This window comes from Clavelina lepadiformis, chromosome 9 (assembly GCF_947623445.1).
Source record: "Clavelina lepadiformis chromosome 9, kaClaLepa1.1, whole genome shotgun sequence".
Lineage (NCBI taxonomy): Eukaryota > Metazoa > Chordata > Ascidiacea > Aplousobranchia > Clavelinidae > Clavelina > Clavelina lepadiformis.
In genome coordinates this window covers 10635638-10650162 of record NC_135248.1, presented here as the reverse complement: position 1 = coordinate 10650162, position 14525 = coordinate 10635638, and the positions used below count along the sequence as shown (strand labels likewise).

Here is a 14525-nt window from a genome sequence, read left to right as displayed (position 1 = left end):
CGACCGGTAAAAAAAGTTCAAGAGAACGGAATTTTTAAAAACCAACCGCTAATTTTCTGCTGCATAGTTGTTGCTATAAATTTTCAGAGACCGTCGGAGAGTTTTGAGGACTGTTCTATTCTCCAAAAACACTTAGAAAACCCCAGCACTGCAACGTTCGACTAACCTAGATTGCCAAGAATAGCAAAAGTCACAGCACCTGGGTGGATACGGATATGCATTTTTCCTGGAAAAGTAGAAGTGTCTTTTCTCGGAAGTTTGTTTAATATGATGGTTTGCAATTTCAGAAACCAAAAACTCTGTTTGCGTTTTGTTAAACATTATCAAGCCTTTAAACTTCCTGCTGCAGTGTTAAAAAGCTAATATCGTTGATGTTGCGTCTTTTAGAGCGAGCATTTTTCCTTTACTTGCCGAATGGCTTGTTGGTTATCTTATAACAGAGAGAATAATTTTAGCATCTCTTTACGTTGTATATTAGCAAACAGGTTTTGAGCAAACATTGGAATTTGTAAGTCTGGCCTAATCACACTATACTGTTGAAATTGTATAATGCAGGAGTTACCGGCATGGAAAGGAACTCTAAAAAATGCTTTACTTAACGGTATGTGTTTCTATTAGTTCAGTGGCAAGTTAAATCTGATAAGCTTTAACTTTTGCCTCTATAAAAGGTTGATTTAATTTGGTGAAAGTTCAATTTGGAGCGTCATGAAAAGTTGAAAACTAATAATTTCAAGAATCTTTGATTCCTTCGAAACGAAGCAATAATTCTATCATCAACTTCTCATTATTATTTTGTCATATATCCTTGCTATGCGAGATACCGTACTGTGATGTCACAAAGCACCACCTTAGATGTGAAATAACAAAATAGTTTGTTTGTTTAATTCTAATAAAATGGAAGACCTGCTACCAACTTCTAAACAAGTTTCATGATTCGATGTTTATGCGTAAAGAACAATAACAAAATGTGCGGTTAAAGATAACATTAAGCATAATTTTAACCTTTTAATTGCCTGTTGGTTGATAGCTATGCATTTAGTTTTCAATCACAAAATTAAAATGCTTTTTAAACAGTTGGACTATAGGCTATTTTCTGTGCGTTTTGATTCCCAATTAATCCAGTACGGTAGGCACGACACCACTACAGGATAAAATTGGCCTTTTTACCCTTACCATGTGACGTTTCCAACTTTATTGCGCATGTTAGCTGCGCCAACTAAGTTCCATAATTCACAAAAATATTGAGCATTTTTATTTGTCATTCATAGAATGGAAAGTGGAGCAATATGCGGTTGGAGATTGGGTTTTACCTATTTATGAGACATGGGCGTTTCCCATAGTCTGCACTGCTGCCTACCTGTTGATGATTTTTGCTGGGCCAAAGTATATGAAGGACAAAACACGGTAGACTAAGAAGAATACATCATGTATCCTATCACAATCAATGCTACCATGCTATAATGATCCTTTTTTAAAGCTTCGACCTACGTAAGCCTATGATGATATGGTCATTCATGTTAGCAGTCTTCAGCACATTAGGAGCTGTTCGTACGTCAGCAGTCATGCTGGTTGCCTTCCAAACTGGAGGTTTGCATACGGTCGTATGTGATCCTATTTTCTATAATGGACCCATAACGCATTTCTGGTGTGGGCTTTTTGCGTTCAGCAAATTTCTTGAATACAGTGAGTAATTCGATCCATGATGTTTTCTTTAAAACTCTTATCTCATTTTTATTAAGATCATATAATTATACAGTAACTAGAACCTAGTTTGTATTGGCGGCTTTTGATCTTAGATAGAGGAATTCTTTATAATTATTTGTATATTCACCGGGCGCGTTAGCTTTAGAGAAAGTTGACTTTAAGCACCAAGTAGTTCCTAATAACACAAGTAATACTAAAAGGGTCATAACTCATTTATTTGCAAAAAAAGCAGAGACTTGTTTCGGACTAGCATCTTCCTTATTAAGAATAATAATACGGTATTAAGCGAAGCGACTATATGCGTAACGTACATGCCGATGTCGTGCCAAATCTGTTAAGGTATTGTGACGTGAAAATATCGCATGAGTCAGCATAAATTTCCCTGTAAATTTGTATGTGGTGTTTTCTTATTTATAAGTTAGCTTTCTAACCTAGTGAGTTTGTCTTAAAGCTGACGGCAACCTCCAAGTTTTTTGAACCGAAAACGTACCCTGATTCATGCGACATCTCAACGTCACAACGCCCGGAATAAATGTGGCACTATACCAGTACGAGAAAAAAGAGAAACATTTAAAAGTGCAGACGGTTATTAATATTGTCCGTTGTTAATAAAACGATGCAATGGAATTAGCGATAACACAATAAAGCCAGTTAAAGCAATATGACCGGGCAACTTAATTACAAATTTTTAATATGACAGACACGCAATTTTCAAAATTTTGTTTATTAAGAGTCGAGTTGAAGTGTTTTATTAACAAAAGCTTCCATTATTTTGCTTTCATAATTAATCACTATTATAAAATTTTAACACTTTACAGCAGTCATCTATGTTTCGAGCTGCAATTGCATTCAATTATGTGTTCCTTTGTAGCACATTTGTTGTAACGATGGAATATGAGACGCGGTTACTGACCATACGCAAATCTTCAATAACTAACAAACATCTGTAATGGAGACGGCGTAACTTAGTATTTAAACACGAACAACGGCCGAACTGAACTGACATTAAAAAGCGTGTGTGCTTTCCGCTTTCTTGTGGCAGACAACAAGGTTAACACCAAACTCTTAAAACTCATTCCCCTCCAGTAAATGTCGAAACCGAAAGGATACGATGCGCTATGTGTATGAATGAGAGAATCAGATTAACGCAGCATCTCTTCGCATCTAGCATGCGCTGCTCCGTTTCAGAAGTCAGAATGTATTGTTTTCAAAAAATATTTCGCATGCATATAACTAGGGATATTGCTGTTTTGATTTTAAAAAGTATAACGTGCTGTAGCCTATATACATATTTCTACAATTGGGATTACGATGCTATACTGATAAGAATTTTCCTACAATTGCCACTGGCACTGTGCTCACCGTAGCTTGTTTGGTACGTTACTTGGCATTTGAAAACATAATCAATGTTACTTTTAACAACAACTTTTTCTTGCAGTTGACACCGTCTTTATCGTACTTAGGAAGCAGAACCTGATATTTCTTCACTGGTATCATCATATAACGGTTGCATTTGTTACCGGGCTCATATACAGCAGCCAATATGGAGGTACTGTACGACCAACGCTTTTATGATGTGTTCGTGATGTAATATGACTCAAATGCGGTGAATATCAGCACACTTCTTTTTACGCCCTTTTACGCTTTTTTACACCCTTATTGACTACATGCTAGAAAGTTGTTGGTTGTTTCCAAATTGTACACGCAGTAGTTACCAAACTGGTGACCGTGGCTCCCCAGAGGGCACATGGAGTAAATTTAAAGGGGTCGCGTATTCATTATAAACGATAAAGTTTATTTTGGTTAAAGTTTTTATTTCGTTTAATTTACTTTTTCTACTTCTGTATGAAAATAAAAAATGTCGCATTTCGCTGGAAATTTTCATTTTGGACTTAAACAAATGTATTGGAATACAGACAGTCACTTTTTTCACGAAAGATGAAACGGTAGGAGATGGGCCATGAATAAAGGCCATATGTGAAATGTGGGTAATGATCAGATAGAGTTTGGAAACCGCAAACGATGCAAAGTAATATATCGAATTGTATTATTTTTATTTGCATCTCCGAATTTTTTTTTTAGGTGGTTGGATATTTGTAACAGTCAACTTCATTATACATTCGTTGATGTACAGCTACTACGCGCTGAAAGCGGCAGGCATAAAACTCCCGCGTGCGCTTGCGCTGGTTATAACTATATCTCAGGTATCTCAGATGATTTGATTGCTAATTAGAAAATAAATTCTTCCAATTCCAATCCATTTGTTGGTAAACGAGGCATTTTGACAAGGTTAATGTTGCTTTCATTTATAGATTGCCCAAATGATAATAGGTTGCGCTGTCATGTACGGAATCGTGGTTTGGGGCGATGAGTACGGTTGTCCATCGTCACCTATTCATAAAATATCGGGAAGTATCATGTACGCTTCCTATCTTGCACTTTTCGCCAATTTCTTCTACAAAACTTACATTGTTGGAAAGAAAGCGAAACAGGGACAAGAGAAGGTATAACACGATTTGTCAGAATGTCAATGTGTTTTTATTTCAGTCTAGTTCTATTACAATACAATGGAATCTCGAGGAAATTTGAAAAATGAAATGATGTACATCAAACGATTTTGTAGACGAACCTTTATATAATAAACCGGATAGGCTAAGTGCTAAAGCATTTTTCAAGTTGTTTATGCTGTTTTAGTGATTTGATTCTTAAGCTGCAGAGAGCTTACAAACTGATAAGCATTCAAACAGCATGGAAAATGCTCCAGAACTTGCAAATAATTTCAAAAATTAAAAGGTTTAATCAGTTATTTAATCTATGCTTGACAGAACCATTTTGAAAATTTCATTTTACATTAGGCTACGTTATAATAACTGTTATGTGTATGACGATAACATTTGTGTTCAACTCTAAATTTCAAATCACGGGGCGGATGTGCAAGTTGACTTGTTACCGTCTTCTTGCTGAAAAGAGATTTTGCAAATCTTTTGTCTTAGAATATAAAATAAAAACTGTAATTTTTTTATGCAATTTGAATTGCTGTTGTAAAAGAATGAAATTACGCTGGGGCAAAAAACCCTGCGATGTGATCGATATCCACTTGATAAAATGCGGCTGTAAATAAACTCATTTGAATGTGAGTGATACATACGCATACGGGTAACAATTTTGTACAGAACAAAGAAAGATGTTGATATAAGTGAATTGCCCTCTTATAGGCGAAACCAGTAAGAACTGGCTCTACTGTTTATTACCATTTTCCGCCTGGCATTCGGAACAGTTACATGAATGTCATTGTTTACTTTTGTTTTTACATGTGCAGAAGGTTTCTGATTCAAGTCAACAATTTCGAATGGAAGTTGATGATAGGGAGATGAACGGCGGATCTTTACGAAAACGTGCTTAACATACGGGTTAACAACGACGGTGGATGCTTTATAGTTTGTGATTTTAGCGTGAAATTCGCTTTTTCTTTTAAATTGATCCAATCTAAGATGGCTTAATCTTTGTGTAACTGTGACCGATCTAGTTTGCTTGTGGTCCACTTTTACAAGTATAATCCACCTGCGAACACCGTATGGTTTATTTTGTGTCGTTGTTGTGAAGCATATACCGTATACTTTGAGAAATTAACTCATTATACATGAGCACGTTTTCTGAGCAAGCGCAAATTTATAGTAATTTCATACTATGTGGACATTTGGACAATACAATATTTCGTGTAAAACTCGCTACTAATAGCAAAAGTAAAAGAAACTTTGACACCATTTACCGAACTTTAAGCGGTCTCCCAAAAACTGATTACTCGTTGTCCAACTATTTTCTGAGGTGACCATTCGTGTATGCCCAAGCTGATTACAGCTGAAAGTTTTGTATGTACCATTTGCAAATAACTTGCACGTACTGGTGTGAACCCCGCAATGAGTTCAAAGTCCCAACACAGAGTGCAATGTGGTATTTTGTACCATGTATTTAACCCCGTGAGACTGTTCAAGTCAAATAGTGTGGCTTATGTTTGTCAGAGTTATATGAACTGGTATACCCCGATTGACAATGCGCTTATTTGAAGTTCCAATGTCCATTACAAATTTGCACATTTTGCCAGATCAATGATCAATCCAATACGAGATTGCTTATAGCGTCAAACATTTTTTTCTTCAGCCATTTTTTCTGCGTTGCTATAAACTAACTCGCACCCAACTTTGTGTGTTGCGTCGTCCTGCTCATACCCACAGATGATATGACCAGCTTTATTGGTTCGTTACCGAATTTTCAATTTAAAAACATTCGTTGAAATTATCAGTCTTCGAAAATTATTACCACTTTTCCTTCCGTTTTTTCTCTCTCAAAGCTGTTTGTTCCAACCACGCACTTGGGTCGTTGCATTTAGGCTTTACTGGTTAGTTTTGAAGGACGTCACGTATTAAACCTTATCCCGCCTTGTCACCATGCGTATTTTCTACCCGTGCAACTTGGTGTGTCTGTCTACGGCTCTATGTGACACTTGACATTATTGAGCAATGCAGTCAAACATTTGTCTTTCGTATGACGTAAGTTTCGATCATAGTTCGAGTTCAAGCATGAAATGTGCAGCGTATTGCAGATAATGGAAACATTTTTTGTTGGTCTTTTTGCAGCTTACCTTGTCGATGTAGGTTTGGTTGTAGCGTGCTTCTGGTATGGTGATCCCTATCTATCTACAGTATCTCTAACATCCATCTCTCCATATAAAGGGTCCTACCCCATCCTCTTTAATAGACCTGTTTGTTAAGTAGCTTGCTGTAAAAACAAAATCAACTTTTGAACTAAATTCACTCCAACCATCTTTGTAGAAAATTGCTCCAGATCCTGCAAATAATTTCAGAAATAAAAAATTATTTCACATATCTCCATTTTAAAAATTCAATTTGTTCTTTTTTTCAAGAACTGTAGTGATGACATGGTTTGTGTCCACTTTTAAATTTCTTTTGAAAGTTTAATATTTATGTCACTTTGTTAAAGAATGCCAGCAAAGATTTTTTTGTTCTATATCTTAGAATCGGTGTTCTTTTCTGTGCGCAAATGCCGTATTATATGGTTACGTTTTCTATCCTTTAATACTCCTAGATGCAGACGTTCTCGTATTAGTAAAAGCATTATAAAAATGTACTCGACTAAAACAAAGTAGACCAAATACACGACCCATAATCGACCGGGTCTATACGCACGATAGTGCAAACGGTAACAATACTATGGTCTACAGTTACACTCTACAGCATTATATGGTATCACAATCTTAAGTTTACTCTCTCATTGAGAAAAGTCTTCCGCGACTTCCACTCGGCTTTTCTCATCACGCTGGAAGCCTGGATACTGAGATTTTCGAATTTCAGGGTCCGATGAATACATATTTTTTATTTTAATCTATGGTATTGCCTGAATTCGAAACTGTTCACTAGAACGTAAAAACAGGAGCAAGCGTCATTCATCCCTAGCCCAAGGACATTATGCAATGGTAGCGTGACTGGGTGAAAAAACCTGGTTCTCATTATGCAAGTGAGCTACAAAGAAATTGCCTGAAAACATACGTAACAGCATGAATAGATTTATGCGCTGAAAGTTGAAAACTGGGAGTTTTGCGGTCTTAGAAAAGTCTCGCTTAATGAAAATCGAACGTTGCAAGCTCACGCTTCACTGCACTTGCTTTTCTATTTCGGCCATCCAATTCAATGTTCTGCCTTCTATCACTTGTGAGTTGCATTCGTAGATACTTGAACTTCTCTACTTGCTTCAGTGTTTCACTGAACATTTGCAGGGAGCACTGAGCAAGGTTTTGTGAGAGGCAGAAAAGGGGGGCCGGGGTGGAGTGAATCACTGCACACAGCAAATCCAACTATTCAAAAATGAAAAATATTGATAAAAATATGTGGTAATCACTGTTATGTGACGACCTACAATATTTTGTTCATAGTAAAAATAGTAAACGACCTATAACTTTCCGTTCAGGAAATAATTTAATGATTTTGTTAGCAAAAAGTGGTAAAACACTTTTTGATTATTGCTTACTGTATCCTTATGTATTTATTAAAATCTGTGTTTATACAAGTTAGTATGAAATCACAGTGACGAATGCGAAAAAATATAAATCAAACCTGAAACAAAATATGTTGTAGATGAACTTATTTGTAGGCAGTTAATACCGGTCCGCAATGAATCAATTTTTGTCCACTATTAAAGTCAAATATCTTAATAAACAAAATCGCTAAAAACCTCTCCATAAAGCCAAATAGAGTTTAAGTCAGATATAATTATATCACAAGAAGTGAAGTTTCAACAAAAGGCGGAGAAAACACAAAAATGTGTGATTCACTGTACGCGGTCTCACGTATAGAGTCACGTTTATTGGCAAGGTTTGTTGCCCACAGGTTTTGTGGCAACCATGATTTGCTGCGGAGTATCGCTTGGGAACTACCGGCCAATCCTATGTAGGCTACATCCAACAAAGCCTATCTCGCATTGTAGTTGTTGATACGAAGTTTATGTTTGTTGTAACATAATTGTAACAGCAAACTTAAGTTATCGATGTTTTTCAAGATAGTTATTATACTTATACAAAGGAAATTTGTTACAAAACTCATGAACTCTTTGTGATTAATCCACATGCCAAGTGTTATTTCATGGCATTAATTGCAACCCAGTGTAGGAAAGTTAGCATTTACACTTCATTTATTATGAGAATTCATTTCATTTTGACGCGTTTTAAGCAGTTTCCGAGGCCTAAAGTCGCAAAACGTTTTGGGCGCCGCCCATTTCAGGTCGCCTCCTTTAACGTGAACTAATGATATAGGTTACATGTTTATGACTTGTACCGAAGGGTTCGGTGAATGCATTTATGAAACTTGCAGGTTTTGTTACTCCAAACGCTTAAGAACCACTCTTGAATGCTATGACGACTTTCGTGATTACAAGTTAAACATAGGCCTATATGGGTTTTTTTCATCTGCAAAATTTCTGATTTTTATGCGCATTACGGAATGGAAATTGACCGTAGGAAAAATCAACAGAGTCTCTTTGCCTAAACTTGCAAATTACGCAGATAAACAACGGTAGTAGTTGGTTTAGTTCGTGATTTCAGCATAAAATTTTCCATTCCCTCTTAACCTAATTTAGGTTTAATTTAGCTATAACACACTTTGTCTGATCGTGACCGATTTAGTTTGCTTGTATCTGTTATAAGTAGCCTAACTGTAAACATCGCTTTTTAATTTAATTTGTGCTTATTTTTATATTATGAAGTTTCGGGAAGTTATACAACATGTTGCATGAATTACGTTTACTGTAAAAGAGCAAATTTAACTTCAAACGATTTGAACGTTTGGAGAACATTTCGTGTAAATGCACAATGAGAGGAAAGAAAACTGCTTCCTGGAACTGTGCTGGGCTTTAAATTGTCTCCAAATTTGATTACTTTTTGTGCGACTATACTCTGTGGCGACAGTTCATGTGTGCCCAGGGTGATTACAGCTGAAGGTTTTTTGTTGGCTTTGTCACTGTACGTCGTACGATTTGGTTCAGATCTTGCGACGTGTTCAAAGTCCGAATATAGAGTACCTACAACGTGGGGTTTTGCAATGTATTTAACCTTAACTAGATTGTCTAAACTCAAACAGTTTTTTCATTTTTTTCGTCACACTTATTTGAACAAGAGAACTTTGGATGATGATGGGCTCAAAGTTCCTACATCAAGCGCAACGTTGCATTTTTCAAACAATTCATAGATCCAATAAGACTATTTAAGTTATACAGTAGTTCTCCTCTTTTCGGTATTTCCCAAGTTTGTTCCTTGTGTGACATTTTGCTAACACCAGGTTTACCAAAATTTAAGGGCCCAGACGAAGATCTCTCCATGTAAAATTTTAGTTTAAATTAACTAACGATGTCTTTTGTATGTGACATGGGACATCCACAGTTCCACACCATCTTCATTCATACAGGCCTATTTGTTCAATTGTTTGCTGTGTAAATAAAATCGAATGGTTAATCGTGTGGTTAATCAATAGGTGGATTGGGAGAAAATCATGTTTATAGCGTCAAACAAACTTCACAACGTTATTCAACGACAAAAGAGCTTTCATCAACAGCCTCAGCTGCAATAGTAACGAAGGAGACATGTATCGCTAAAGGAAATTAAACACCAGTGGTGGTTTGCTGTCACAGTATAGCTAAGCTCCTAAAACAGTCAGTAACTTAAACGATTCCTATCTAGTAATTGAAGCGTACTAGTTATGCAATTCTTACACACAAAATAGCCTTGAAATAGAGTACGCTTAAAGTAACAAGTTAGCGTATGGTATAGGAAGCGATTCAACTTATGGTTTTAAAAGCAATGCGTTGATTGTAGGTATATGGCTGCTTCCGTTTCCTTAGCCAAGCTCATAAATATGTATAAAGAAAATTAGCAGATTGGCGGTATAGGCGTGCTCGAGTTTCGATTTACGTACGCTATATATAGACAACTTGCAGTGCCAGCGGCCACTGCCAAATAGTTTGAAAGCAGCGGCCCATCATTTCTGTTGATACAAGTCACGGATAATAGCCTACACACTGTAAAACATCCGGTATGTTTGTATTCAGCAAAGTTTTAAGTAATAATGATCTAAAACCAGTCGTAGGCAGTATATTTCTCACCTATTATACTATAGTTGCGGTAAAAAGCTATTGAAGTGATTTAAACGGCAACGGTCACCTCAAACAAGAGTGCAGTCAAGCGTGGCGAGTGACGAAGACAATAAAGGAATCGCCGAAAATCGCCTAAATCTTTGACTTTCACTCTATCTTAGTATAGTGTGGTAATGTAGTTAAAAGATGCCGAACCCCTAAAGAGGAGATGGTTTAGTGCAGAAGAAAGTTTTTTAACAATGAAAGAGCGATTGGCGATTAAGGAGCGCTCTTTACTAGACAAACCGGTCAAAGAATTTTTTAAAAATTCAGTGGTTGGGTAATTATGGCTGATGTATGGCACTTTGATATCTGTTGTGACATGTTCAACGAACACTGCGACATCACAGACGAAAAGTCATGTTTCGCGGTCAGAAAGACAGGTTAACTTTCTCTTTGAATGAAATTATTTAGGCTATTCCGTTCATGATATCATTCTGAAATTGATACTAGAACTGTTTGAACAAGGAACGAACCATGGTCGTGGCTGAATAGTCATTGTGAGCCATTGCGCGTGAAACCGTGGCTCATAGACTACAACCGCTGTTACATTGTATTGGCACACGCCATGCTTTTTCTTTTCTTACGTAACACTGTTCGCCAAACGCTTCACAATAGCCGTCACATTTGCGATGTGTATTTTAGGCGCTGATTACCCCTGTATAACCACTGAAATGTTTTTCAAACTTTTTCATCAGCTTATTCAGTTAAGTGCGCTCCTTGGTGTGAGACAAACTTGTTTTTGCATTAGGCAACCACAATTATTTAGCTCCACAGGCTCAAATAAACATGTCAAGTTTTGACGCTGGTGAACTATGATGCAAAATTTACCTGCTTGGAAAGAAAAACTGAAAAACTTCTCCCTTAACGGTATGTAATTTTCAATCGACCTTAAGGATTTCAAGTTCATTGAAGCTTATGTCAGTTAGTAAATGAGAATTTATCTTTGTGAATTTATTCTAAGAGTGGGAATTGGAGAAATATCCTGTAGAGCCTTGGGTGACTTCGCTGTGTCAGACATGGGAAATCCCCATAATCTGCAGCGCGGCTTATTTGCTGATGGTTTTTGGTGGACAAAGATATATGAAGAACAGAACAAGGTAGCTTACGCAATTAATACCTATGAAAACAAACCAACAAACAATTGCCTTTTTGCAGCTTCAGTTTACGTAAGCCTATGATGATATGGTCGTCGTTGTTGGCCATCTTCAGTATAGTGGGGACTGTTCGCACGTCAGCAGTGATGGCGTTTGCTTTTCAAACGGAAGGTTTGGCAACGGTGGTTTGCGATCGAATCATTTACTACGGACCCATAACACGCTTTTGGGCTGCGCTCTTTCCTCTGAGCAAGTTTCTAGAGTACAGTGAGTTATTCCGTTTATTGTTGCCTGCATAACAAAATTAATTTGGTTTTGATCAAGACCCAAATCGATTCGGTAGCCGAGTGGTTAAAACGCTTGGGCTGCAACACTACTACACTTCGTGTTCGATACCAGGTGGCGTTAGAGTTGTAATGCACGGCGTAAACGACACTTGCCCCTTTTCAGTGATACTGATGAACAGCTTCAAATTCGGGCAATTTTATTTAAACAACGAAAAAATAAAAGATGTGAATCTATCGGTGCTTGCACAACGGCTCGCTCTTCAACCGGGTCTCGAGCGATGAGGAGTCATCGCGGAGTTTGAGTCGTGCAAAGATTTCCTCAGTCCAAAGATAAAGGATTCTATATCACACTAAACCAAAATTTAACACTTAAAACGTGGAACTTTCCTATATGTATCTTTTATTAAACTGTAGGTTTTACAATCGCTTTTCGTAAAACGAAACACACGTGAAGTATTGGCAAATATCATGTTTAATTATAGAACCTCTAACAACAGAGTTTTTCTTGCAGTTGACACAACCTTCATCGTGTTCCGAAAGCAAAACTTAATTTTTCTTCACTGGTATCATCATATGACAGTTGCTTTATTTTGTTGGCTCATGATTGGCGGAAAATACCCAGGTATGATAATAGCATCGTTGGTAAAAGATCATGTACGGTATAGATCGATTGTAATGTGTCTCTAGACTCTCTATACGCATTTGAAACAAGGGTATTTTGGAAGTTGGGTTTATATACATTGTCGCTGTAATGCTTTTGAGCAAGGTATTATGTAAGGACAATTATTCCAATTTGGTGATCCTGGTAAATACTGTATAGTTCCGGATTCTGGTTTTAAAAAAAAAAAAAATATATTTATTGGATAATGTGGACAGACAAGCTTGGTGACAGGGAATCTATTTATGATGAATTATGGTTGGGTTTCGATTGTCTATAGCCTTTCTCTGTTCGAGGAGTTGTTTTTATCCCGATACCATGCAATGCATTTATCATATTCTGTTAATGCCTTGTAATGGCATTATAACATTGCTATAGCCATATGACACGCCTCATTCCTGTACCACGGTTTTTCTGGCACTGCACTATACTTACATGCGCCTTGATTTTCTCCAACAGGTGGTTGGATATTTATGACAGCCAACTACGCCATACATTCGTTGATGTACAGCTACTATGCTTTTCGAGCGGCAGGCATAAAACTCCCACGTGCCTTGGCTGTTGTCATTACTGGATGTCAGGTGATTGGACAACTTATCATTTGTTGTAGTCTATGTGGCGTAGGCCTTGGTATAAATGGTTATCAAGAAGTCCAGATTTCGATCTTTAATTTTCAATAACTCAATGTAATATGTGAACAATGTGTATATAAATCATGATACTTTTTAATTATAAACGCACTTTGTCAGCACTTTCGTTTCTTTCGCTTTTAAAACATATCTTGTGGATTTTTTCGGAAAAAATTCCTGTTAGTTTTACATGTTTTTGTTGGTAAACAAGGTTAACGTTGTTTTCATTTATAGATTGCCCAAATGATAATAGGTTGCGCTGTCATGTACGGAATTGTGGTTTGGGGCGATGAGTACGGTTGTTCATCGTCACCTATTCATAAAATATCGGGAAGTGTCATGTACGCTTCCTATCTTGCACTTTTTGCCAATTTCTTCTACAAAACTTATATTGTTGGAAAGAAAGCGAAACAGAAGAAGGTATACGATTTGTTTTCTGTGTGAATAAGCAGAACGTTGTCGTACACAGCTCGCTTAATTATAGCCTATACGGATATTTACTTTAAATGCCGAATAATAAACAAAGTTAATCTTTGCTTTTACCCATACAGGTTTCTACTGCTGGTGAACAATCCCGTGTGAGTTTAGGTGATGGAAAAATTAAAAACGTTTCACTTCGCAAACGTACGAAATACGCTGATTAATGACAATGGTGGATATACTAAATTATATGACGTCAGCTTTTCTACTGTTTTATGACTTTCAGTAAGCTATTCTAATAGCGACTTTATTAAAAAGAAATAAAGCAGGTTGTTTTGTCTCGTTTCTTGAGGTTAAACAGAGAAACAGAGTTTTAAATGATGTTATTTTGTTAAATGTCTATATTAAGTTGGTCCCTTTTTCTTCTAAATACATAAAAAAATAAATAAAGTTTTGTCTCTTTGTCCCCAATTTTTGGAACCTATAAGACCGAAAATTTGCAAATTCTCATGTATAAATAAAGTCAAATAGTTTAAATATTAGTTTGTTTAAAGCATAGCCTATACCATAGTAAGCAAAAACAAATTGTAATATATTAAACTAAAACACAAAATATCGTGAACGCATTAAGCAATCTTTTTGCAAACATCAATGAACTAACAAGTTCACAAATATGGCATGTCTACTACAAAGTTGACACTGAACTAAGTCCCACTTACTTTAGTCTGCGCCATAAGTTTAGGCTGCGGCAGTAGACCACAGTAGTTCTACTCGTACAATGTGCTGTTTTATTGCAAAGAAATGCTATAAAACAGGCAATGCGTGTAAGCAATATCGGCTAGAAATAAATCACAAGCATTTGAATAGTTGGTCTAATAGCCTATACAGCACAGTTTGCTGACTATAGCCTCCGCTACGCAAATTTATGACTCAACGATTGCCTTTTGCGTGGTATTCTGCCTACTCTGATGTCTCGCTGTGGCGTTAATGATCCAATATTAACGAGCTACTAACTCTGATTTCAATAAACAGGTGT

At 36.7% G+C, this 14525-nt stretch overlaps 2 protein-coding genes across 2 annotated transcripts; both read left to right on the top strand.

Moving 5' to 3' along the window:
- Window positions 1-442: 442 nt before the first annotated feature.
- Window positions 443-5463, top strand: LOC143470985 (very long chain fatty acid elongase 6-like). Its single transcript, XM_076969292.1, has 7 exons — window positions 443-601; window positions 1269-1404; window positions 1478-1683; window positions 3143-3253; window positions 3787-3908; window positions 4017-4208; window positions 5024-5463. Exons 1-7 carry the CDS (start codon window positions 550-552, stop codon window positions 5105-5107), a joined length of 903 nt encoding a protein of 300 aa, XP_076825407.1. The 5' UTR covers window positions 443-549; the 3' UTR covers window positions 5108-5463.
- Window positions 5464-10692: 5229 nt separating this feature from the next.
- On the top strand, window positions 10693-13819 carry LOC143470983 (very long chain fatty acid elongase 6-like). The gene is made up of 7 exons (XM_076969291.1): window positions 10693-11268; window positions 11363-11498; window positions 11557-11762; window positions 12294-12404; window positions 12900-13021; window positions 13304-13489; window positions 13621-13819. Exons 1-7 carry the CDS (start codon window positions 11214-11216, stop codon window positions 13711-13713), a joined length of 909 nt encoding a protein of 302 aa, XP_076825406.1. The 5' UTR covers window positions 10693-11213; the 3' UTR covers window positions 13714-13819.
- Window positions 13820-14525: the final 706 nt, after the last annotated feature.

Bases quoted from the DNA above. Each gene is read 5' to 3' on its own strand.
- LOC143470985 (XM_076969292.1), top strand. From the start codon at position 550: ATGCAGGAGTTACCGGCATGGAAAGGAACTCTAAAAAATGCTTTACTT. The intron at 1,405-1,477 runs GTAGACTAAGAA...CCTTTTTTAAAG, and splicing joins TATATGAAGGACAAAACACG to CTTCGACCTACGTAAGCCTA. The intron at 3,909-4,016 runs GTATCTCAGATG...TTTCATTTATAG, and splicing joins TGGTTATAACTATATCTCAG to ATTGCCCAAATGATAATAGG.
- LOC143470983 (XM_076969291.1), top strand. From the start codon at position 11,214: ATGATGCAAAATTTACCTGCTTGGAAAGAAAAACTGAAAAACTTCTCC. The intron at 13,022-13,303 runs GTGATTGGACAA...TTTCATTTATAG, and splicing joins TTGTCATTACTGGATGTCAG to ATTGCCCAAATGATAATAGG. The intron at 13,490-13,620 runs GTATACGATTTG...TTACCCATACAG, and splicing joins AGAAAGCGAAACAGAAGAAG to GTTTCTACTGCTGGTGAACA.